General features: G+C 41.1%; 2 protein-coding genes across 2 annotated transcripts; both read left to right on the top strand.

Moving 5' to 3' along the window:
- The first annotated feature begins 801 nt into the window (after nucleotides 1-801).
- LOC129339677 (vomeronasal type-2 receptor 26-like) lies at nucleotides 802-10783 on the top strand. The gene is made up of 5 exons (XM_054994259.1): nucleotides 802-884; nucleotides 2709-3000; nucleotides 3336-4190; nucleotides 9278-9404; nucleotides 9882-10783. Exons 1-5 carry the CDS (start codon nucleotides 802-804, stop codon nucleotides 10781-10783), a joined length of 2259 nt encoding a protein of 752 aa, XP_054850234.1.
- Nucleotides 10784-13484: 2701 nt separating this feature from the next.
- LOC129339676 (vomeronasal type-2 receptor 26-like) lies at nucleotides 13485-22427 on the top strand. Its single transcript, XM_054994258.1, has 5 exons — nucleotides 13485-13567; nucleotides 14993-15284; nucleotides 15625-16479; nucleotides 20102-20228; nucleotides 21526-22427. Exons 1-5 carry the CDS (start codon nucleotides 13485-13487, stop codon nucleotides 22425-22427), a joined length of 2259 nt encoding a protein of 752 aa, XP_054850233.1.
- Nucleotides 22428-22467: the final 40 nt, after the last annotated feature.

Raw genomic sequence — 22467 nt, 5'->3', positions numbered from 1 at the left:
TGTGATTGTAATAAATTTTATATGTGTCTAATCCAATAATTTTTTTTATAAAATATATATATATATATATATATATATATATATATATATATATTCTTCTTTGATATCACAGACAGTCAATGTAATTATGTGATTTTCCTAACCTTGTAATTAACAAATGTATCACCATTATCTCTATTTCCTTTCCAAGTCTCTATGGCATTGTGGTGCCCACAACGAAACTAAGACTGAGAGATTCTGTTCATATAGCCCCTGTCATTCACAACTGGTGTAGACAGAAGGGCTCCACTAGTTTAGTCCCTGATGCTTCATAGTATATAATCCTGGCTTTAATTGAGCGGACTGAGAGGTTAGTCAATTTAGGCTGTACTGCCCAGGGACTTACAAAAGATATTACCTAAACATTTAAATGGGTATCTTTAAAAAAAAAACCTCAGACAGCATGGTGGTATGTTTAATGTTGGTATTAATATTTCTGCCTCAAATAGTATGTGAGATTCCTTTCATTAACTGCCCTGTTGCCAAACCTCTGCCTCTTTTTCACAAGTATTATTGCAAAGGAGACCTCATCATTGGCAGCATTATATCTCATATCTACATCTCTTCTGATGTGATAACATTCAAAAGACATCCTCATCAGGAACCAATTGATGGCCTCATGTAAGGAGCTGGGTTTGTCCTTTCTTAACTATCTGTCTGGGTGATATTATACAATAGATTAATCTAATGTCTTGGCATTAGCCGTCAGTATGGTAAAGGAATACTGACACGGAATCAACAGTAGTAGCAGCATTACTGGTGATGGTGGTAGTAGAAGAAGAAGCAGAAGTAGTGTTTGGATTTTCAGAAATTATTCAGTACTTCCTCCCAGTTCACTGGCATAGGTATGTAAAAGTAAAGGGTTTTTTGTGCATTAAGAAAATCTAGCATTGAAGCAGGATTCAGTCTTGACTGTAATTCTTGGAAGATTTGTGGAAGGCTTCAGGCCTGTAAATCGTAGAGGTTCCTGTAATGATAGAGGTTCCTGTCATTTCCGGTAAATGATAGAGGTTCAGAAGAGATACCCCTTGGATATACATTTTGGGGTATGATGCCAACCGTAGAAAATTTCTGTGCTTCCTCCACATTTGTTGCAGTTGAAATGCACTGAGGGCTTCCATTTTTAATGGATATCTAGCAATCTCATGTGAGAAAATAACATTTCTTAAATGTGAGCCCTATGCTTTATGCAGCTAATTTTGTCAAGGCTTTATTATAAAAATATATATGAAAGTGTCGTCAAGTCATACCCAACTGAGGGCAAGACCAGCAAGGGGATTTCAAGGCAAATGAGAAGTAGATTTAGTTTGTCATTGCCTTCCTCAACAGTCTTCCTTTCCTTGGTAGTCCTCAGTCCAAGTACTGACCCTGCTTAGATGCCAAGATCTTATGAGATCACGATATACCATGCTACCTTCCTTCCTCTTATTAACAAAATAGATTGCCTGAAACAAAATAGATTTCCTCCTCAACCCTAAGTGTCCTTTTAAGGAGCAGCTAAATATGATGATAATGTCCAACTGCAGAAGGCATACAATTAAGGGGAAAATAGCAATTTCTCAGTTCATTAGTCTCAGAGTCAGGAGCATGTTTGGGTTGAATTAGATTGTCCAAATGCCATGCAACTGAGCTCAGGAGGACCTTTGCATTAGTTGCCAATTTCTCTCTGTCTTCTAGGTGTAGCTCAACCTGATAGTGGAAACAGTATGAACAATGAACCACTCACTATTATTAGGTTGTCTGCAATCTTCACATAACTCCAGGCCACCCTCATTCTTACTTTGCAGGTAGCACCTAGGCTGCAGAAGTTCCTGCATTTCCCAATCCCTGAAAATGGCTTGGGTGTATCAGTGGCACCCTCCTTCCTATCAGAGGCTACAACATGTCTGGGTTGCTCTAAACACTGCTGTTGTTGCTAACCTGATATCAAAGTATATACCTCTATCAAGCTTCAAGGTGGGAGGGAAGAGTAAAAAGGAGTTGTTACTAGAGATGGGCACGAACCAAAATTCGGCACAAACTGGGCCGGTTTGTGGTTCATGAACCAGTGGTTCATCAGAGCCCATTCACCACAACCTTTAGGCTAGTTCGTTTGGTTCATTTTTTGGTTAGTCACTGCAGATAGCCTGGTGCCGATCAATCAGTTTCCTAGGTAACAGGGGATGGACTTTCTGCAGACCTTCTGCTGACCCAGAACTCATGATTTGCTGACCCAGATGTGATGTTTTCATGAACCAAACAAAGCGGTTCGCAAACCGAGGCAGGTTCGTGAAAATTTTTGCTTCTTGAAATGTGATGAACCATGAACCACACAGTTTGTTTTTTCCCCGGTTCATGCCCATCTCTAGTTGTAACTACTTGAATGATTACAGCTTCTGCTCAGGCAACTCGCCTTCAGAAACTGATTTGCCAGGATATGTTAGAGGCTATTATGATCCTATCTGACTTGCTAACATCAAAGTTACAACATGTTCAGACAGGAAATATCTCTCTGGAATGAGAGAGTTCAATTAATAAAAATGGAAGACCTTTCATTCATCAGTCAGACAAAAAATACAAGGTCTCCCATGTGTGAGATGGAGTGCCCATACACATTGTAGGAAGTCCTGTAGCAGGTGACACATCCTGAAGCAAATCTTCCATGACACAGGATGGCACTCTCATTGCAGTGTAATGACTCACAACTATCAGCACGTCCTGGCTTTGGCATTTGCTACAGAAGAGATCAATAAAGACCCGCTGATGAACTTGAATGTCACCCTGGGCTTTAACATCTATAACAGTCTCTTCAGTGCAACGTGGACCTACCTCGCTTCTTTGGAGCTTCTCTCTACACGGGACAACTTCATTCCTAATTACAAATGTGATACCCAGAATATTCCAGTAGCAGTCATCGGGGGACCACACTCTGATGTCAGTCTCACTATGTCAACAATTCTCTGTTCCTACAAGATTCCTCTGGTAAGATATGGATGTGGTACATAGAAGTAGAATAAGCATCTTAACTTATTTCTTGCCCTTTATATCTGACATGGCTAAAATCACATGGTACAACTTAGAAGTCAAATTCTTACCAAGAATACTTATGGTTAAATAGATTTATTAAAAAAAAATTGGCTGATGTTTCATTATCATGAACAAATGCTAATATGAGACTAAAAGTCAACATTTTCAAAATCCCCTGTAATATAAAGAGCAATTGACATTTTGGTGAGCATAGTTTTAGACGAGCAAAATCTGTGGTTTTATTTGAAAAAACTCTCTTCTCCTAGACTTTTCCCCTTTATTTTCCCTAGATTGTTTATGGTAATCCTTCAATGGCAAATAATCACATCCAAAGGTCTGGCTTCCATTCTATGTTCACCAATGGGGACTTTCAATATAAGGCAATTCTCCTGTTACTGAGATATTTCCGCTGGACATGGATTGGGGTTATTTCTCTCGATGATGAGACCGCAGAAAGGTTTGTACAGGATGTGGCTCCCATGTTTTCCCAGAGTGGTATTTGTGTAGAATTTATAGAAATATTCCCCAGAATAAGTTTTTCAAGTGATCTTGATAGAGGATTGGCTGAAGGAGCTGAAACATATATTGCTGTCATGAGAAGCACAGCCAATGTAGTGGTCCTACATGGTGAATTTGAGACATTAATGATCTTGAGAATGTTGATCCACTACTCAGAATTTGCAGAGACCTCTGTAAAGACAAAAATTTGGATTATGATGGCTGAGATGGATTTCACATCTGCTTCCTTTCAAAGAACCTGGGACTTTGGTTTCATGCATGGTGCAATATCTTTGGCAATTCACTCCAAGCAGCCCCAGGGATTCCAAAGATTTCTTCAGAGGAGAAACCCTGCCTCACATAAAGAAGATGGCTTCATCAGGGACTTCTGGCAACAGGCATTTAATTGTTTATTCTCTGACTCAGAGGAAGATGACACGGTTGAGGGAGCGTGCACTGGCAAAGAGAAGCTGGAGGCTCTTCCTGTGTCTGTTTTTGAAATGAGCATGACTGGCCACAGCTACAGTGTCTACAATGCTGTCTATGCCGTGGCACATGCTTTGCAAACCATGCCTTTCTCAACATTCAAACACAGAACAATGATGGGAAGGCAGAAGCACAAGTTTGCAGGTCAAGAGTTGTATCAGGTAATTCGCTTAGCAGGCCACAGAGAGTACAGAATTCAACCTTTCAAATAAGACTTTAGTGCATGATTTTAACTTCAAAACCATAAACTACACTGTAGATTTGGTAATTTCAGACAACCACAGTCTCGTTCACAGTCATATGACACAGAGGTTTGTCTGTGAAAGAAAACGGTACTCCCAGTGCACGTGCAGCATGCTCTCCTGGGTGCTGCCATTTGCCCTCCTGCATGGAGAGAGAGAAGGCCAGCTTTCCCAGGCATCTGGTTGTTTCTGTGGGGGCGTGGCCTGGCCTTTATAGGCCAGCCTCACCTTCACCCTCCATGCAGTCACCTTTGCAAGCTCGACCCACCCTCCGCACCCTATTTTTAGGCAGTCCAGGATTAGCCGGTCACTGGTTTTCAGGAATTTTTTCACCCCTTGCCTGATTGGCTGTTGGTGGATGGTGTTTTTCGCCTACCTTGTACTGCAGGATAGGGAGCTGTTATTTTGCTATGGTTGTGCAAGTTCATGGCAGGTTAGTTTGGGTAGGCAGAGCAGGCTGGTGGGCTTTACAGCTGCCAGCTGAGAGGGCAGACTGCCCTTGGGACCCCCTGGACAAGGCCTTCCCTTGGGCTTTACGGCTGGGATTTATGGTGCTTTAAGGGGGAACCATTCACCTGGCCGGCCAGGTGATAGCCATGCACTGGATGGCTCGTGCCTGGGGCAGGGGGTGCTCTCCCAAGCAGGTTGAGGAGTAGGTCCAGTTGACCCCTTGTTTCAACCTGTACCGCTGGTTCCACCCTTGCCATTATTAAGTTCTTAGTTAAGTTTTAGTTATTGTTGGTCAATAAATGGCCCTGTTTTCACCCAAGCCTTGTGTGCATCTCTTCATTCCAAATAGGGGGGCAAAAGGACCCTACTTGTTGCCGTTCTCCCCTACTTTCTCTCCTTTTCACTTAGGCATCGACAATACTTATGAGGGACATCCAAACACTGGCAAGTTGGCAAACTGATGTTTATGTCTCCTCACAAGAAAGAATTCTAACCTGGGATTATGCCGTGTTTTGGAATCCTGTTTCTGGGGATATCAAACTCAGCTTTGCTGAGATTTCTGCATTTAGTGATGGTGAAAAACTGGAGCCCCGGGAAAGCCAGTTTGGTGTAGTGTTTAAGAGCATGGGACTCTAATCTGGAGTACACTGGGTTTGATTCCCCACTCCTCCACTTGAAGCCAGCTGGGTGACCTCGGGCTAGTCACAGCTCTCTGGAGCTCTCTCAGCCCCACCCACCTCACAGGGTGTTTTGTTCTTCAGATAATAATGACATACTTTGTAAACTGCTCTGAGTGGACATTAAGATTTCCTGAGAGCAATATATAGATCGAATATTGTTGTTGTTGTTGTTATTAAGGCTTTTCCAACCAGGCCCTTTTCAGTCATACTGAAAGTGACTTTGGGAGGGGCCATGATAGAACTTCTGTTTGGCATACAGAAGCCCCAAGGTCCCATCCCTGGCATCTCCCAATGAAGGAATGAGGTAGTACATGGTGTGAAGGGTCTCTACTCAGAGTACCTCTGCCAGTCTAACTCGACAATAGTGACCTTGATGGACCAAGTTCCTGATTCAGCAAAAGGAAGCTTCTTGTCTTCAATCATGAAGGGAAAGGAGGAGAAATAAAGGTTTCAAGTAATTTTAACAACAAGGTGTCTGCTTTAGCATAGTGGTCAAGTGGCTGGGTTGTGAATCAGAACTCTGTGAGTTTGAATCTCACTATTGCCATGAGCTTTGCAGGTGGCCTTGGATAAGCCACTCCTCTCAGCCCCAGTTCCCTGCTGTATTGTAGGGATGATAATAACACCGAATTCATTCACATGTCTGAGTGGGACAATAATCTGTCTAGAAGAGTAGTATATAAGCACACTATTATTATTATATTGTCTGTTGTTCAGGATGTGCCTGTGAGGCAATAACTCACTATCACTTTTTTCTAGTTATTACTTACATGTTTATATTTTTCAGATTATGTGTATATAATAAAACTTAAACTTAAGGCATATTACTAATGATAAAAAATGCAATCAGACAGCATAAGGCATCAAAATAACTACACTTTGGCAAATAAAAAAACAGAAGAAAATGTGGACAAAAAACTCATAAGCACATGACACATATCACTTTTGTACAGAGACTACCGCACCCTTCAGAGCAAAGAACAAGGCCACCTAATAAGCTAATGGCAGTAGTGAGATTCAAACCAGCAGGGTGTTGATTCCCAACCCAAACACTTATCCACTATGCTACAGCTACATTGCAGAAAAATTGTTTCAGAAGTAGAAGAAAAGGCTGCAAAGAAAAGAAATAAGTACAATAAACAGAGAAATAAACTACAATCCTACTTGCTCTACAAATTTTCCTCATGAATCATTCCATTATACTAAAGTTTCAATTTCCTTTATAAAAATTCCCTCTTGAGCACTTCTTTTTACACTTTCTGTGGACTGATGTACATGTGGGGTCATGACCTCAGGCAGGACATTCTCCAAGGTGGAGGTTATAGAAGAGAACATTTGAGTTTGGGTAACTTTTGTTTTTTAACACATTACAGCGCAAGAGCTAGCATTATTGTTTGCTTAACTACTGATGATAGTTGCCTACATGAAAGTCTCACACTGGCCAAAAGACACAGGTGTGAAAGATTATTCTCAACCATGCCTATCTGCATCTTTTCTTGAAAAGCACTACCAATTGTCTTTTTCTCCTATATAGCTTCAGCACTCTCTAAGATGGGTCTCCTTTAACAACAGTTGTGGGGAAGAGATTGCATTCGACCACACAGGTCAACTAGTGGCTGGGTTGGATATTATCAACTGGGTCACATTCGCAAACGTGTCATTCCTTAGAATCAAAGTTGGAAAGGTAGACCCAAAGGCTTCATCAGATAAAATGTTCACCATCGATGAAGATGCCATTGTGTGGCCGAACAGGTTTAATAAGGTAGGGTCTGTGGCCGTACCAAGTTATGCCAGTTTGTGTTCTAAATGTTCAAATGTGGTTAATTGCTTGGACATGGAAGGGAGTTCTCTATCCTGAGTGTCTTTGACTTTTATCGAATCGAGTGATGCTCATTCAGCCCTTAACTTCCAAACTGAAATTTCCACCTGGCAGTTGTGAAACCCCATGCTCTTATAGTATTTTGGTGTCAAAGGCTGTGCCGTGATGTACACTAATGAGGCAGTGAAACTCCTGGGTAAAAGTGCAAGGGCTTTGAGTAAAAGTAATCAGGTTGATCTTTAAAGTTGCACAGTTGAGCAATGACAAAAGGCCCAGTATACGGCAGAAAATCAAAATTAATATAGAACAAGATTTAAAAAGAGTAAACCTTACTAAGACAAGCTAATCAACTGCATTTTTAAAAAAATATTTTTTATTTGTTTCCCCACATACAGATACAGACATGAGACAGTTATCAGGTTGCTTGTTGATATCTGCTATCTATTTCTTTACCTCTTATATTTCATCTTATTACATCTTTAATTGTGAGTTCTATTATGCCATTATTCAGTTAGTCTTATTTATATTTAAACATTGTAATTATTTGTCATCCATTTGTTGAAGGGATCCCATGGTACAGAGATGTCTTCTTCCATTTGCCCTTATATTAACAATGTTAATTTATCCATTTCCACCATCTCCATTACTTTTGGTTGTTGTGGATTTTCCGGGCTGTATAGCCGTGGTCTTGGCATTGTAGTTCCTGACGTTTTGCCAGCAGCTGTGACTGGCATCTTCAGAGGTGTAGCACCAAAAGACAGAGATCTCTCAGTGTCACTCTGTCTCTGTCTTTTGGTGCTACACCTCTGAAGATGCCAGTCACAGCTGCTGGTGAAACGTCAGGAACTACAATGCCAAGACCACGGCTATACAGCCCGGAAAATCCACAACAACCATCATTCTCTGGCTGTGAAAGTCTTCGACAATACATCCATTACTTTTGTTATTAATTCTTCTTGCTGAGGGATTCTTTGTTGTTTCTAGTAGGTTGCTAGTAAAATTCTAGCAGCTGTTACTATATGGATTACCAAGTGTTCTTGCTCTCTCTTCATATCCAGCATACAGTTTAATAAAAAAAAAATTCTGGTTTCAAAGGAATTGGTATCTATAAAATATTTTGTAATAGCTTATGTACTATTATCCAATATCTATGCACTTCTTTGCAGGTCCACCACATGTGGAAAAATATCCCTATACATTCTTTACATTTTCAACACTTATTTGACATGTTTTTAAACATTTTAGCCAGTCTATCTGGCATTAAATACCATCTATGGAACATCTTATATAGATTCTCTTTAAACACAGCAGATTTAGTTATTTTGACATTTACTTTCCATATCTTATTCCACTGTACTTGGTCAATATCATTACCTAAGTTCTGTATCTATAGTTTTTTACATTTCTCCACCCCTTCATTTTCTTTCATTTCCATTAGGAAGATATACATTTTACTAATCAATTGCATTGAAGGACAGAGAAATATGGCAAACTTCCGTTTAATGTCTTCCAACAATTAAAATACATGTCACTCTTGAGACACTGCTTATACTTAACTGAGTATGCTACTGCTCAGACAAAAACTCGTATTGCTGTTCGTGCCCATCTCTATAAAATACATGTCACCCTTGAGATACTACCTATACTTGACTGAGTACGCTACCACTCAGACAAAAACTCCATACCTGGTCAAAACAACTCTGGTATGATTGGTGTTTAATAAACTGACTGCTATGGTGCTGTGCCAATATCAAACCATTTCATTAAAAAAAAAACTATGTATGTGGGTGTCTTGAAGCGGCAATGGAGTTATGATGAGCCCATTAAGGGGTTTTCAAGACATCTGAAGAGCAGAGGTGGTTTGCCATGATCTTCCTCTGCTGAGCAACCCAAATCTTTCTGAGCAGTCTCCCTCCTAAGTACTGACCACAGCTGACTCTGCTTAGCTTTTGAGATCTTACAAGAGTGGATATACCATGCATAATCATAGTGACACACAGACTCCTCCCAAACGGGTTTTAAATATTAAAAGATTCTCCTGTTCCACTTATTTACAGACATGGCCCCTTTCTGTGTGCAACAATGGTTGTCATTCAGGTTATAGAAAGACCAAGAAGGAAGGGAAACCTTTTTGCTGCTATGATTGTTTTCCATGTCCAGATGGGAAGATTTCAAACCAGAGGGGTAAGAGCTAAACCAGAGTTTGTCATATGTATTTATTGGGATCCATTATGGGTGTAGCAGAAGACATATGAAACTATTGTTTTTAATGCAAAAATACCTGCATGTTCTTTGATGATAAGGATAAAATAGTGTGATATAACCAATGATGTATGTCTGAGCTCTCTCTCATATGGCTCTTAATTGCAGAGAAACATGCATCATTTCTAGACTGCAGGGACGCATGATATCTCCAGGTCTGTGATATCCAGAAAAAGATCACCTTAAGTAATGTAGAAGTTTCACAACTTGCCAAGGGGCAGAGAACCTCCTACGTCCAGGAACATAGCTGACTCTAGTTTATTTTGCTTATAATCCCACCAAAAGGTGACAAATCAAAAGAAAGCCTTCAGACGGAGACTTAAAATATTAAAGTCTAATTTGCTCAATGCACTGAACATGGAGTTGCCAGATACTGAAAAACCACATTTTCCTTTTCAGACATGGATGACTGTTCACAGTGTCCAGAAGACCATTATCCAAACAAGGACCGAGATTTTTGCATTCCCAAATATATAAGTTTCTTGTCTTATGATGAACCATTGGGGATGATTTTGGCCATTATGACGATTTTCTTCTTTTTCATCACAACTTTGGTACACGGAATCTTCCTTAAGCATGGAGATACTCCTGTAGTTAAAGCCAGCAACCAGAACCTCACCTACACTCTCCTAGTTTCTCTCCTGCTTTCCTTCCTTGGTGCTTGCTTATTCATTGGCCGACCCAACAAGGTGACGTGTCTCCTTCGGCAAACCATTTTTGGCATTATATTTTCAGTGGCTGTTTCTTGCATCTTGGCCAAAACCATTGTAGTGATTTTAGCTTTCATGGCCACCCATCCAGGGTCCAGGATGAGAAACTGGGTGGGGAAACGACTGGCCAGCTCCATTGTTCTTTCTTGCTCCTTTATTCAAACCACTATTTGTGCTGTGTGGTTGACAAACTCTCCTCCCTTTCCAGATTTTGACATGCACTCCAGGACTGAAGAAATTATTCTGAAATGCAATGAAGGATCGGTCTCCATGTTTTACTCTGTCTTGGGCTATATGGGCTTTCTGGCCACTGTCAGCTTCATTGTGGCTTTCCTAGCTCGGAAGTTACCTGACAGTTTCAATGAAGTCAAGTTCATCATTTTCAGCATGCTGCTGTTTTGCAGTGTCTGGTTATGTTTTATTCCAACGTACCTGAGCACCAAGGGAAAAGACATGGTGGCCGTGGAGGTCTTCTCAATCTTATCCTCCAGTGGAGGGTTACTGGGCTGTATTTTCTTCCCTAAATGCTACATTATTGTGTTGAGACCCGAACTGAACAAGAGGGGGCAGCTAATAAGAAAGAAGAATTAAGGGATTCAGTTCAAGCTAATTTTTCTCATGAAACACCAACAGAGATTCATAGGCGCAGAACTTGTTCATCTATTTAGGTGTTTTTAAATCTTCCCTCCCTGAACAGGCCAGCATATATACATTGTCTCACCATTATTCTCAAAACAACCCATGAAAGCAGTTAGGATAAGGTATGTTGATTGAAGAAAGATTTATTATCTGATCGCCGTAGCCATTTTCCAGTACTCTAGGATGAAATCATTTCCCATTTGCATTTTTAAGGGGGCAGAACAGATGAAAAAATTGCTAGCTATACAGCTTTGTCCTTTAGGACATTGTCCCCTTTACATTATTTATTTATTTTGTAAATTTGTATGCCTCGTCTCCACACCCGTAATGTCCCCATAGTACAGGCACTTAAAACTTAATAGTTGTCTTTCTGAAATCAGAAAAAGCAGCTGGGGTATACAACAGCCCAACACTAATGTTTCCGTTTGGTGCTTGGGAAATGTTTTTTCTCCCCAAAATGTAATATATATTGGGGGTCTTGAGGGGGAAAAAGTCTTGTGAGCTCCCCCCTCCCCCTCAAAAGCACCAATCCAATAAAGAACTGTTAATTTGACTGGACTAATAGAGATTCTTACTTTTTAAAAAATGAACAGAAAACGTTGCACAGACCCAATGTCAATGATTTAATATGGAAAAAGGCGTGGCTAATCTGCCCGCCAGAGACATCCACCTCATGTGGAAGTATGCTTGTAAACCTTTTGAGTGTTTAAAATAAGCTCCGAATGTGACGAAGCTCATGGGCCTCTGGCAGCACAAACAGATGGGGGGAGGTGCATTTTACTACCATTAACACTTGGAATACTTCCTTCCAGACAAAACATGTGTAATCTTTTTTTCACAGTGCTGTTAAATTATATGACTACTACACAACATATTTTCATGGTACCTTTTCATTCTCTCTAAGCGTTACCAGAATTGGTGTCCTTGCGAGTAAGAGAGTTTTTGCGCTTGGCGGCGTGGAGGGCAATCTAAATACCCCTCTGTCTGGAGATCAGGGGGTGGGGCCACCAGCCATGTGACCATTTTCAAGAGGTTCCGGAACTCCGTTCCCCCACGTTCCCCCTGAAAAAAAGCCCTGGTTGTAACTCTGCTTTGAATGGTGCTGTATGTGTTGTGAAAAGAGCAAGAGACCCATAGCACCTATAACACTTACAAAATTTGTGGTAGTGGATGAGCTTTTGTGAGTCACAGCTCATTTCTTCAGATACAGCTAGAATGTGCATCTAACTGTATCTGAAGAAGTGAGTTGTGACTCATGCTCATGCCCTACCACACACGTTGTTTGTCTTATAGGTGCTACTGGACTCTCGCTCTTTTCTAGGGCTTTGATGATGCACATCAAACAGCACTTTGATGTGCAGTTAGGGCACATGTTCAGACTTGAAAGGTGAATAGCTGCACTTTCCAGCTGCCTTCCCATATTCTCTCTTCTCCCTCCCATTTCATTCGCAAAAGTGGCCTTGCGTGTGTGTGTGTGTGCGTGTGTGCTTGTGTGTGTGTGTGTGTGTGTGTGTGTGTGAAGTGCCGTCAAGTCATTTTATGGCATCTCTTGCTGTGGTTTTCAAGGCAAGAGTCTAAGAAGTGGTTTGGGCAGCTCTTACACCATGACACTTCTAGCCTTCAGGTGTTAAAATATTCAGTTGTGTGGGAGGGTTGTTTTTTGTGACAACTGTACAAATAAAGAATTTTTAAAAATATCTTCTTTTGTGGCAAATTAATTTTTTTCTGCTGTGCTTCATTACATCTATGATGCCCCCCCTCCCCCAGGTGGACCCGAGAGGACTTCTGCCAGGAAACCATCAATATATTTTGTTCATGGCTGTCACAGACAGTCAACGTAATTATGTGATTTTCCTAACCCTTTAATTATCAAATATATCACCATTATCTCTATTTCTTTTCCAAGTCTCTGTGGCATTGTGGTGTCCACAACGAAACTAAGAACTAAGACTGAGAAATGATGTTCATATACCCCCTGTCATTCACAACTGGTCTAGACAGACAAGGCTCCACTAGTTTAGTCCCTGATGCATCATAGTATATAATCCTGGCTTTAACTGAGGGCCAAGCTACACATGACGAATGACACTTGAACGGCAAGTGGATTGAGTGGAGGGCAAGTGAACAGGGAGAAATACACTTGCTGTTCAAGTGTCATTCGTCGTGTGTAGCTTGGCCCTGAGTGGACTGAGGGATTAGGCAATTTAGGCTGTGCTGCCCAGGGACTTAAAAAAGATATTACCTAAACATTTAAATGGGTGTCTTAAAAAAACATTTATACAGCATGGCGGTATGCTTAATTTTGGTCTTAATGTTGCTGCCTGTGATAATATGTGAGATTCCTTTCATTAACTGCCCTGTTGCCCAGCCTCTGCCTCTCTTTCACAAGTATTATCGGCCAGGAGACCTCATCATTGGCGGCATTATATCTCATATCTACATCTCTTCTGATGTGATAACATTCAAAAGACATCCTCATCAGGAACCAATTGATGGCCTCATGTAAGGAGCTGGGTTGGTTTGTCCTTTCTTAACTATCTTTCCAGGTGATATTATACAATAGATTAATCTAATGTCTTGGCGTTAGCTGTCAGTATGGTAGAGGAATACTGACACAGAATTATCAGTAGTAGCAGCAGTAGCATTACTGGTGATGGTGGTAGTAGAAGAAGAAGAAGAAATAGTGTTTGGATTTTCAGAAATTATTCAGTACTTCCTCCCAGTTCACTGGCATGGGTATGTAAAAGTAAAGGTTTTTTTGTGCATTAAGAAAATCTAGCATTGAAGCAGGATTCAGTCTTGACTGTAATTCTTGGAAGGTTTGTGGAAGGCTTCAGGCCTGTAAATCGTAGAGGTTCCTGTAAATGACAGAGGTTCCTGTCATTTCCGGTAAATGATAGAAGTTCAGAGGAGATACCCCTTGGATATACATTTTGGGGTATGATGCCAACCGTAGAAAATGTCTGTGCTTCCTCTACATTTGTTGCAGTTGAAATGTACTGAGGGCTTCCGTTTTTAATGGATATCTAGCTATCTCATGTGAGAAAATATTTTTTCCTAAATGTGAGCCCTATGCTTTATGCAGCTAATTTTGTCAAGGCTTTATTATAAAAATATATATGAAAGTGTCGTCAAGTCATAACCAACTGAGGGCAAGCCCAGCAAGGGGATTTCAAGGCAAATGAGAAGTAGATTTAGTTTGTCATTGCCTTCCTCAAAAGTCTTCCTTTCCTTGGTAGTCCTCAATCCAAGTACCGACCCTGCTTAGATGCCAAGAGCTTATGAGATCAAGATATACCATGCTACCTTCCTTCCTCTTATTAAGAAAATAGATTGCCTGAAACAAAATAGATTTCCTCCTCAACCCTAAGTGTCCTTTCAAGGAGCAGCCAAATATGATGATAATGTCCAACTGCAGAAGGCATACAATTAAGGGGAAAATAGCAATTTCTCAGTTCATTAGTCTCAGAGTCAGGAGCATGTTTGGGTTGAATTAGATTGTCCAAATGCCATGAAACTTTGCTCAGGAGGACCTTTGCATTAGTTGCCAATTTCTCTCTGTCTTCTAGGTGTAGCTCAACCTGATAGTGGAAACAGTATGAACAATGAACCACTCACTATTATTAGGTTGTCTGCAATCTTCACATAACTTCAGGTCACCCTCATTCTTACTTTGCAGGTAGCACCTAGGCTGCAGGAGTTCCTGCATTTCCCAATCCCTTAAAAATGGTTTAGATGTATCAGTATAACCCTCCTTCCTATTAGAGGCTACAACATGTCTGGGTTGCTCTAAACACTGCTGTTGTTGCTAACCTGCTATTAAAGTTTATGGTCTATCAGGCTTCGAGGTTGGAGGGAAGAATAAAAGGGGGTTGTAATGAATAAAGCTTCTGCTGAGGCAACTCGTCTACAAAAACTGATTTGCCAGGATATTTTAGAGGCTATTAAGACCTGATCCTACTTGCTAACATCAAAGTTACGACATGTTCAGGTAGGAAATATCTCTCTGAAAGGAGAGAGTCTGATTAATAAAAATGGAAGACCTTTCATTCATCAGTCAGACATAAAATATGTGTGAGATGGAGTGTGAGATGAAGTGAGATGGAGGTGACACATCCTGAAGCAAATCTTCCATGACACAGGATGGCACTCTCATTGCAGTGTAATGACTCACAACTATCAGCATGTCCTGGCCTTGGCATTTGCTATACAAGAGATCAATGAAGATCCCCTGATGGACTTGAATGTCACCCTGGGCTTTAACATCTATAACAGTCTCTTCAGTGCAACGTGGACCTGCCTCGCTTCATTGGAGCTTCTCTCCACACGGGAAAACTTCATCCCTAATTACAAGTGTGATGCCCAGAACATTCCAGTAGCAGTCATCGGGGGACCGTCCTCTGATGTCAGTCTCACGATGTCAATAATTCTCTATTCCTACAAGATTCCTCTGGTAAGATACGAATGTGGCGCATAGAAGTAGAATAAGCATCTTACTCATCTCTTGCCCTTTAGTTCGGACATAGCTAAAATAACATGGACAAATGTTATTTAAAAGTCAAATACTAACCAAGAATATTTGTGGTTAATTAGATTTATGAAACAAATAATTTGCTGATATTTCATAATCATGTACAAGGGTGAATATGAGATTGAAAGTCAACATTTTCAAAATCTACTTTAATAAAAAGAGTAATCGACACTTTGGTGACCATACTTTTAGACAAACGAAGTATGTGGCTTCATTTGAAAAATGTATCTTCTCATAGCCTTTTTCTGTTTATTTTCTCTAGATTATTTATGGTAATCCTTCAATGACAAATAATCACATCCAAAGGTTTGGATTCCATTCTATGTTCACCAATGGGGACGTTCAATATAAGGCAATTCTCCAGTTACTGAAATATTTCGTCTGGACATGGATTGGGGTTATTTCTCTCGATGATGAGAGCGCAGAAAGGTTTGTACAGGATGTGGCTCCCATATTTTCCCAGAGTGGTATCTGTGTAGAATTTATAGAAATATTCCCCAGAATAAGTTTTTCAAGTGATCTTGATAAAGGATTGGCTGAAGGAGCGGAAACATATATTGCTGTCATGAGAAGCACAGCCAATGCAGTGGTCCTACATGGTGAACTTGAGACAATAATTTTTTTGAGAATGTTGATCCACTACTCAGAATTTGCAGAGACCTCTGTAAAGACAAAAATTTGGATTATGACGGCTGAGATGGATTTCACATCCTCTTCCTTTCAAAGAACCTGGGACTTTGATTTTATGCACGGTGCAATAGCTTTGGCAATTCACTCCAAGCAGCCCCAGGGATTCCAAAGGTTTCTTCAGAGGAGAACCCCTGCCTCACATAAAGAAGATGGCTTCATCAGAGACTTCTGGCAACAGGCATTTAATTGTTTATTCTCTGACTCAGACGGAGATGAGACAGTCGAGGGAGCCTGCACGGGCGAAGAGAAGCTGGAGGCTCTTCCTGTGTCTGTTTTTGAAATGAGCATGACTGGCCACAGCTACAGTATCTACAATGCTGTCAATGCCGTGGCACATGCTTTGCAAACCATGCCTTTCTCAACATTCAAACACAGGGCAATGATGGGAAGGCAGAGGCTCACGTATGTAGATCAAGAGTTGTATCAGGTAATTCACTTAGCAGGCCACAGGCAGTACAGAATCCAACCTTTCTAACAAGACTTTGGTGCATGATTTTCTCTTCAAAACCACAAACTCCACTGTAGATTTGGTCATTCCAGAAAACCACCATCTCATTCACAGTCATATGACACAAAGGTTTGTCTGTGAGGGAAAGGGACACTACTTGTTGCCGTTCTCTCCCCTACTTTCTCTCCTTTCCACATAGGCATCAGCAATACTTATGAGTGACATTCAGATACTGGCAGGTTGGCAAACTGATGTTTATGTCCCCTCACAAGAAAGAATTTTAACCTGGTATTATGCCTTGGTTTAGAATCCGGTTTCTGGGGATATCAAACTCCATTTTGCCAAGATCTGTTCATTTAGGAATGATGGAAAACTGAACCTTCAGGAAGGCTTTTCCAACCAGGCCCTTTCCAGTAACAGTGAAAGTGACTTCGGGAGGGGCCATGATAGAATTTCTGTTTGGCATACAGGAGCCCTAAGGTCCCATCCCTGGCATCTCTCGATGAAGGAATGAGGTAGTACGTGATGTGAAGCGTCTCTATTCAGAGTGCCGCTGCCGGTCTAACTCGACAATAGTGACCTTGATGGACCAAGATCCTGATACAGCAAAAGGAAGCTTCTTGTGTTCAATTGTGAGGGGAAAGGAGGAGAAATAAAGGTATCAAGTAATTTTAACAACAAGGTGTCTGCTTTAGCATAGTGGTCAAGTGGTTGGGCTGCGAATCAGCACTCTGTTAGTTTGAATCCCACTACTGCCATAAGTTCAGCATATCGATTTGGGTAAGACATTCTTCTGAGCCCCAGTTCTCCAGCTGTATTTTGAAAATAATAATAATACTTACTTTCCCCCTAGGTCTGAGTGGGATACTAATCTGTCTAGAAGACTGGTATATAAATACAGATTATTATTATTATTATTATATTATCTGTTGTTCAGGATGTGTCAGTGTGTCAATAAATCATTATTACTTTTTCTAGTTATTACATATATGTTTTTTTAGAATATGACTATATCATAAAACTCAAGTCAGATAACTAAATATAATGGTCTCAGTGGTGAATTTTTTGGCAATTATAATTTCACTGAAACTCCAAAATTAGATATAAGTGAGATTCTGTGTTGTCATTTGCAGATACATTTTTATTCTGCTTTACATTTAAATGCTGAATTTTAATTATACGGGTTTATTTTTATCTATTTTGTAAAGCATTACTTATCATTCACTTTTCTTTTTACAGATTTTGCATTTTTAATTTAACGCCATCTGGTGAGTGTATAATTATATTTTAATTTAATCATGTTTATATGTGCTTAAGGCCTACTGTCATATAACCAGTATAAATTGATGATGATGAATATGAAAAAATACAATCGGACAGCATAAAGCATCTAAACAACAATGCTTTGGCAATTTCAAAATCAGAAGAAAATATGGACAAAAAATCCATTACCATATGATATATATAATAATAATAATTGTGCTTATATATCACTTTTCTAGAGACTACTGCCCCATTTAGAGCGATGAACAAGGCCAGCATTATTATTCATCCAACAATACAGCTGGGGAGCTACGAATGAGAAAAGTGGCTTACCCAAGGCCACCTGCTGAACTAGTGAGATTCACAGACTTACCACCACCATTTAACCATTATAGCACATTGCAGAAAAATGATTACAGTAGTAGAAGACAAGGCTGAAAAAACAAGACACAATAACAATAACCTGTGAAATAGACTACAATCCAAGATAAGTCAGCAAAATAAAAGAAATAAGTACAATATACTGCAATCCTAATTGCTCTACAAATTGTCCTCCTGAATCATTCCATTATACTAGAGTTCCCATTTCCTTTATAAAAATTCCCTCTTGAGCACTTCTTTGTACACTTTCTGTGGATTGATGTAAAGGCGATGCGGGGGGGGGGGGGAGGTCTTCATGATCTTCTCAGGCAGGACATACCCCAAGGTGGGGGTTATACCAGAAAACAATTGAGTATGGGTAACTTTTGTTTTTACATACTTTAACACAATACAGCCCAAGAGCTAGCAATATTGCTTGCTTAACTACTGATAGTTAAACCAGTTTGGTGTAGTGGTTAAGAACGTGGGACTCTAATCTGGAGAACTGGGTTTGATTCCCTACTCCTCCACTTGTAGCAAGCTGGGTGACCTTGGGTCAGTCACAACTTCTAGGAGCTCTCTCAGACCTACCCACCCACAGGGTAATTGTTGTTGTGGGAATAATGATAACAAACTTTGTAAACCACTCTGAGTGGGTGTTAAGTCATCCTGAAGGGCAGGATATAAATCAATGATGATGATGATAATGATGATGATGATGATGATAGTTGCCTACATGAAAGTCTCACACTGGCCAAAAGACACAGGTGTGAAAGATTATTCTCAACCATGCCTATCTGCATCTTTTCTTGAAAAGCACTACCAATTGTCTTTTTCTCCAATATAGCTTCAGCACTCTCTAAGATGGGTCTCCTTTAACAACAGTTGTGGGGAAGAGATTACATTTGACCACACGGGTCAACTAGTGGCTGGGTTGGACATTATCAACTGGGTCACATTCGCCAACGTGTCATTCCTTAGAATCAAAGTTGGAAAGGTAGACCCAAAGGCTTCATCAGATAAAATGTTCACCATCGATGAAGATGCCATTGTGTGGCCGAGCAGGTTTAATAAGGTAGGGTCTGTGGCCGTACCAAGTTATGCCAGTTTGTGTTCTAAATGTTCAAATCTGGTTAATTCCTTGGACATGGAAGGGAGTTCTCTATCCTGAGTGTCTTTGACTTTTATCGAATCGAGTGATGCTCATTCAGCCCTTAACTTCCAAACTGAAATTTCCACCTGGCAGTTGTGAAACCCCATGCTCTTATAGTATTTTGGTGTCAAAGGCTGTGCCGTGATGTACACTAATGAGGCAGTGAAACTCCTGGGTCAAAGTGCAAGGGCTTTGAGTAAAAGTAATCAGGTTGATCTTTAAAGTTGCACAGTTGAGCAATGACAAAAGGTCCAGTATACAGCAGAAAACCAAAATTAATATAGAACAAAATTTAAAAAGAGTAAACCTTACTAAGAAAAGCTAATCAATTGCATTGAAGGACAGAGTAATATGGAAAACTACGGTTTAATGTCTTCCAACAAGTAAAATACATGTCACCCTTGAGGCACTGCCTGTAGTAGACTGGGTTCGCTACCACTCAGACAAAAGCTCCATACCAAGTAGAAACAAGAGTGGTATCATTGGTGTTTAATAAACTGACTGCTGTGGTGCTGTGCCAATATCAACCCATTTCATTTTTCATAAAGACTATGTATGTGGATGTCACAAAGTGGCAATGGAGTTATGATGAGCCTAGCAGGGGGTTTTCAAGACAACTGAAGAGCAGAGGTGGTTTGCTATGATCTTCCTCTGCTGAGCAACCCAAATCTCTCTGGGCAGTCTCCCATCCAAGTACTGACCAGAGCTGACTCTGCTTAGCTTTTGAGATCTTACAAGAGTGGATATACCATACATAAACATACTGACATACAGACTCCTCCCAAACGGGTTTTAAATATTAAAAAATCTCCCATTTATTTACAGACACGGCCCCTTTCTGTGTGCAACTACGGTTGTCGTTCAGGTTATAGAAAGACCAAGAAGGAAGGGAAACCTTTTTGCTGCTATGATTGTTTTCCATGTCCAGATGGGAAGATTTCAAACCAGAGGGGTAAGAGCTAAACCAGAGTTTGTCATATGTATTTATTGGGATCCGTTATGGGTGTAGCAGAAGACATATGAAAGTATTGTTTTTAATGCAAAAATACCCACATGTTCTTTGATGATAAGGATGAAACAGTGTGCTATAACTAGACATGGGCACGAACCAAAAAAATTTACCGAACCAGAGGATCATGGTTCGGTGCAGACCACGATCCCAAATTCCTGAACAGTAACTAACATTTCCCATTCCCGAACCGAACCGTGGATCATGGATCATGGAGGCCACAGCAGAGGGGCGCCCCGCTGTTCCCAGTGATACAGGAACGGTGGGTGATGCCGGTGGCTGCCGGGCCTGGCAGGCACAGGGAGGAGGCAGGGGATCTCACCACTTGCTGGTGGCACCCCCCATGTGCCCTCCCACCAGGCCAAAGTTGAGCGCCTTGGTATTCCCAGCGAGGGCAGGAACATGGTTGAAGCTGGTGGCCACCGAGCCTGGTGGGAACGGGGAGGCAGCAATGAGCCACCCATTCAGCAACACAGGAGGTCTGTGTTTGGCCATCAGAGCTGCCTATCAGGGTTTGCAGGAATGAGATTGGAGTGCCCATGGCTACAGAACACCCCCTTCTTCCTCCCCCCTCTGGGTGTCTTCTCCCAACTTGTAACTGCTTTGCTGCTCCGTGGTTGGAAGGAAGCCCTGCTGATCAAGGAAAGCTGGGCTTCTATTCGGGTTTCCAGGGTGACAGAAGGAGGGCAGACAAAGCTCAGGAATTCCCCTGGCTCCGTTGCCAGGGGAATATATTGCTGGCGCCTGAGTTTCTGGATTCCCGAACCGAGCCCGAACCCCACGATCCAAGCCTCTTCCCACCGCTGGATCGTTGGCCGTGGACGATCACGATTGGCGGGGTCACGATCGTGCGATCGCCATTTTCATGGGCTTTTGACGTTTGTAATGCAGTTCGTGCACATCTCTAGCTGTAACCACTGGTGTATGTAAGAGCTCTCTCTCATATGGCTCTCAATTGCAGAGAAACATGCATCAGTCATTGATTATTACAGAAAAAGACAACAGGGATGCAAGATACCTCTTGGTCTGTGATATCCAGAAAAAAGGTCACCTTAAGTAATGTAGAATTTTCACAAGTTACCTAGGGGCTGAGAACCTCCTGCCTCCTGGAACATGGGTGACTCTAGTTTATTTTGAATATAATCTCACCTAAAGGCTACAATTTACAAGAAAGCCCTCAATTGGAGTCTGAAAATATCATGAAGTTACCACGTACTGAAAACCACATATTCTTTTTCAGATATGGATGACTGTTCACAGTGTCCAGAAGATCATTATCCAAACAAGGACCGAGATTTATGCATTCCCAAATATATAAGTTTCTTGTCTTATGATGAACCCTTGGGGATGACTTTGGCCATTATGGCTATTTTATTCTCTTTCATCACAGCTTTGGTACTCGGAATCTTCCTTAAGCATAAAGATACTCCTGTAGTTAAAGCCAGCAACCAGAAACTCACCTACACTCTCCTAGTTTCTCTCCTGCTTTCCTTCCTTGCCACTTGCTTATTCATTGGCCAACCCAACAAAGTGACGTGTCTCCTTCGGCAAACCATTTTTGGCATCGTCTTCTCAGTGGCTGTTTCTTGCATCTTGGCCAAAACCATGATAGTGATTTTAGCTTTCATGGCCACCCATCCAGGGTCCAGGATGAGAAACTGGGTGGGGAAACGACTGGCCAGCTCCATTGTGCTCTCTTGCTCCCTTATTCAAACCACTATTTGTGCTTTTTGGTTGGCAACCTCTTCTCCCTTCCCAGATTTTGACATGCACTCCAGGACTGAAGAAATTATTCTGAAATGCAATGAAGGATCGGTCTCCATGTTTTACTGTGTCTTGGGCTACATGGGCTTTCTGGCCACTGTCAGCTTTGTTGTGGCTTTCCTTGCTCGGAAGTTACCTGACAGTTTCAATGAAGTCAAGTTCATCACTTTCAGCATGCTTTTGTTTTGCAGTGTCTGGTTATCTTTTATTCCAACATACCTAACCACTAAGGGGAAAGACATGGTGGCTGTAGAAGTCTTTTCGATCTTAGCCTCCAGTGGAGGGTTACTGGGCTGTATTTTCTTCCCTAAATGCTACATTATTGTGTTGAGACCCGAACTGAACAAGAGGGGGCAGATAATAAGAAAGAAGAATTAAGGGATTCGGTTCAAGCTAAATTTTCTCATAAAACACCAAC

Source organism: Eublepharis macularius, chromosome 12, assembly GCF_028583425.1.
Source record: "Eublepharis macularius isolate TG4126 chromosome 12, MPM_Emac_v1.0, whole genome shotgun sequence".
NCBI lineage: Eukaryota > Metazoa > Chordata > Lepidosauria > Squamata > Eublepharidae > Eublepharis > Eublepharis macularius.
Note: the sequence above shows the minus strand (reverse complement) of the source record. Positions and strands in the feature narration are given on the sequence as shown.

Coding starts and splice junctions, on each gene's coding strand:
- LOC129339676 (XM_054994258.1), top strand. CDS start 13,485: ATGGTGGTAGTAGAAGAAGAAGAAGAAATAGTGTTTGGATTTTCAGAA. Junction 15,285..15,624: donor ATTCCTACAAGATTCCTCTG/GTAAGATACGAA, acceptor TATTTTCTCTAG/ATTATTTATGGTAATCCTTC. Junction 20,229..21,525: donor GAAGATTTCAAACCAGAGGG/GTAAGAGCTAAA, acceptor ATTCTTTTTCAG/ATATGGATGACTGTTCACAG.
- LOC129339677 (XM_054994259.1), top strand. CDS start 802: ATGGTGGTAGTAGAAGAAGAAGCAGAAGTAGTGTTTGGATTTTCAGAA. Junction 3,001..3,335: donor GTTCCTACAAGATTCCTCTG/GTAAGATATGGA, acceptor TATTTTCCCTAG/ATTGTTTATGGTAATCCTTC. Junction 4,191..9,277: donor CAGGTCAAGAGTTGTATCAG/GTAATTCGCTTA, acceptor ACTTATTTACAG/ACATGGCCCCTTTCTGTGTG.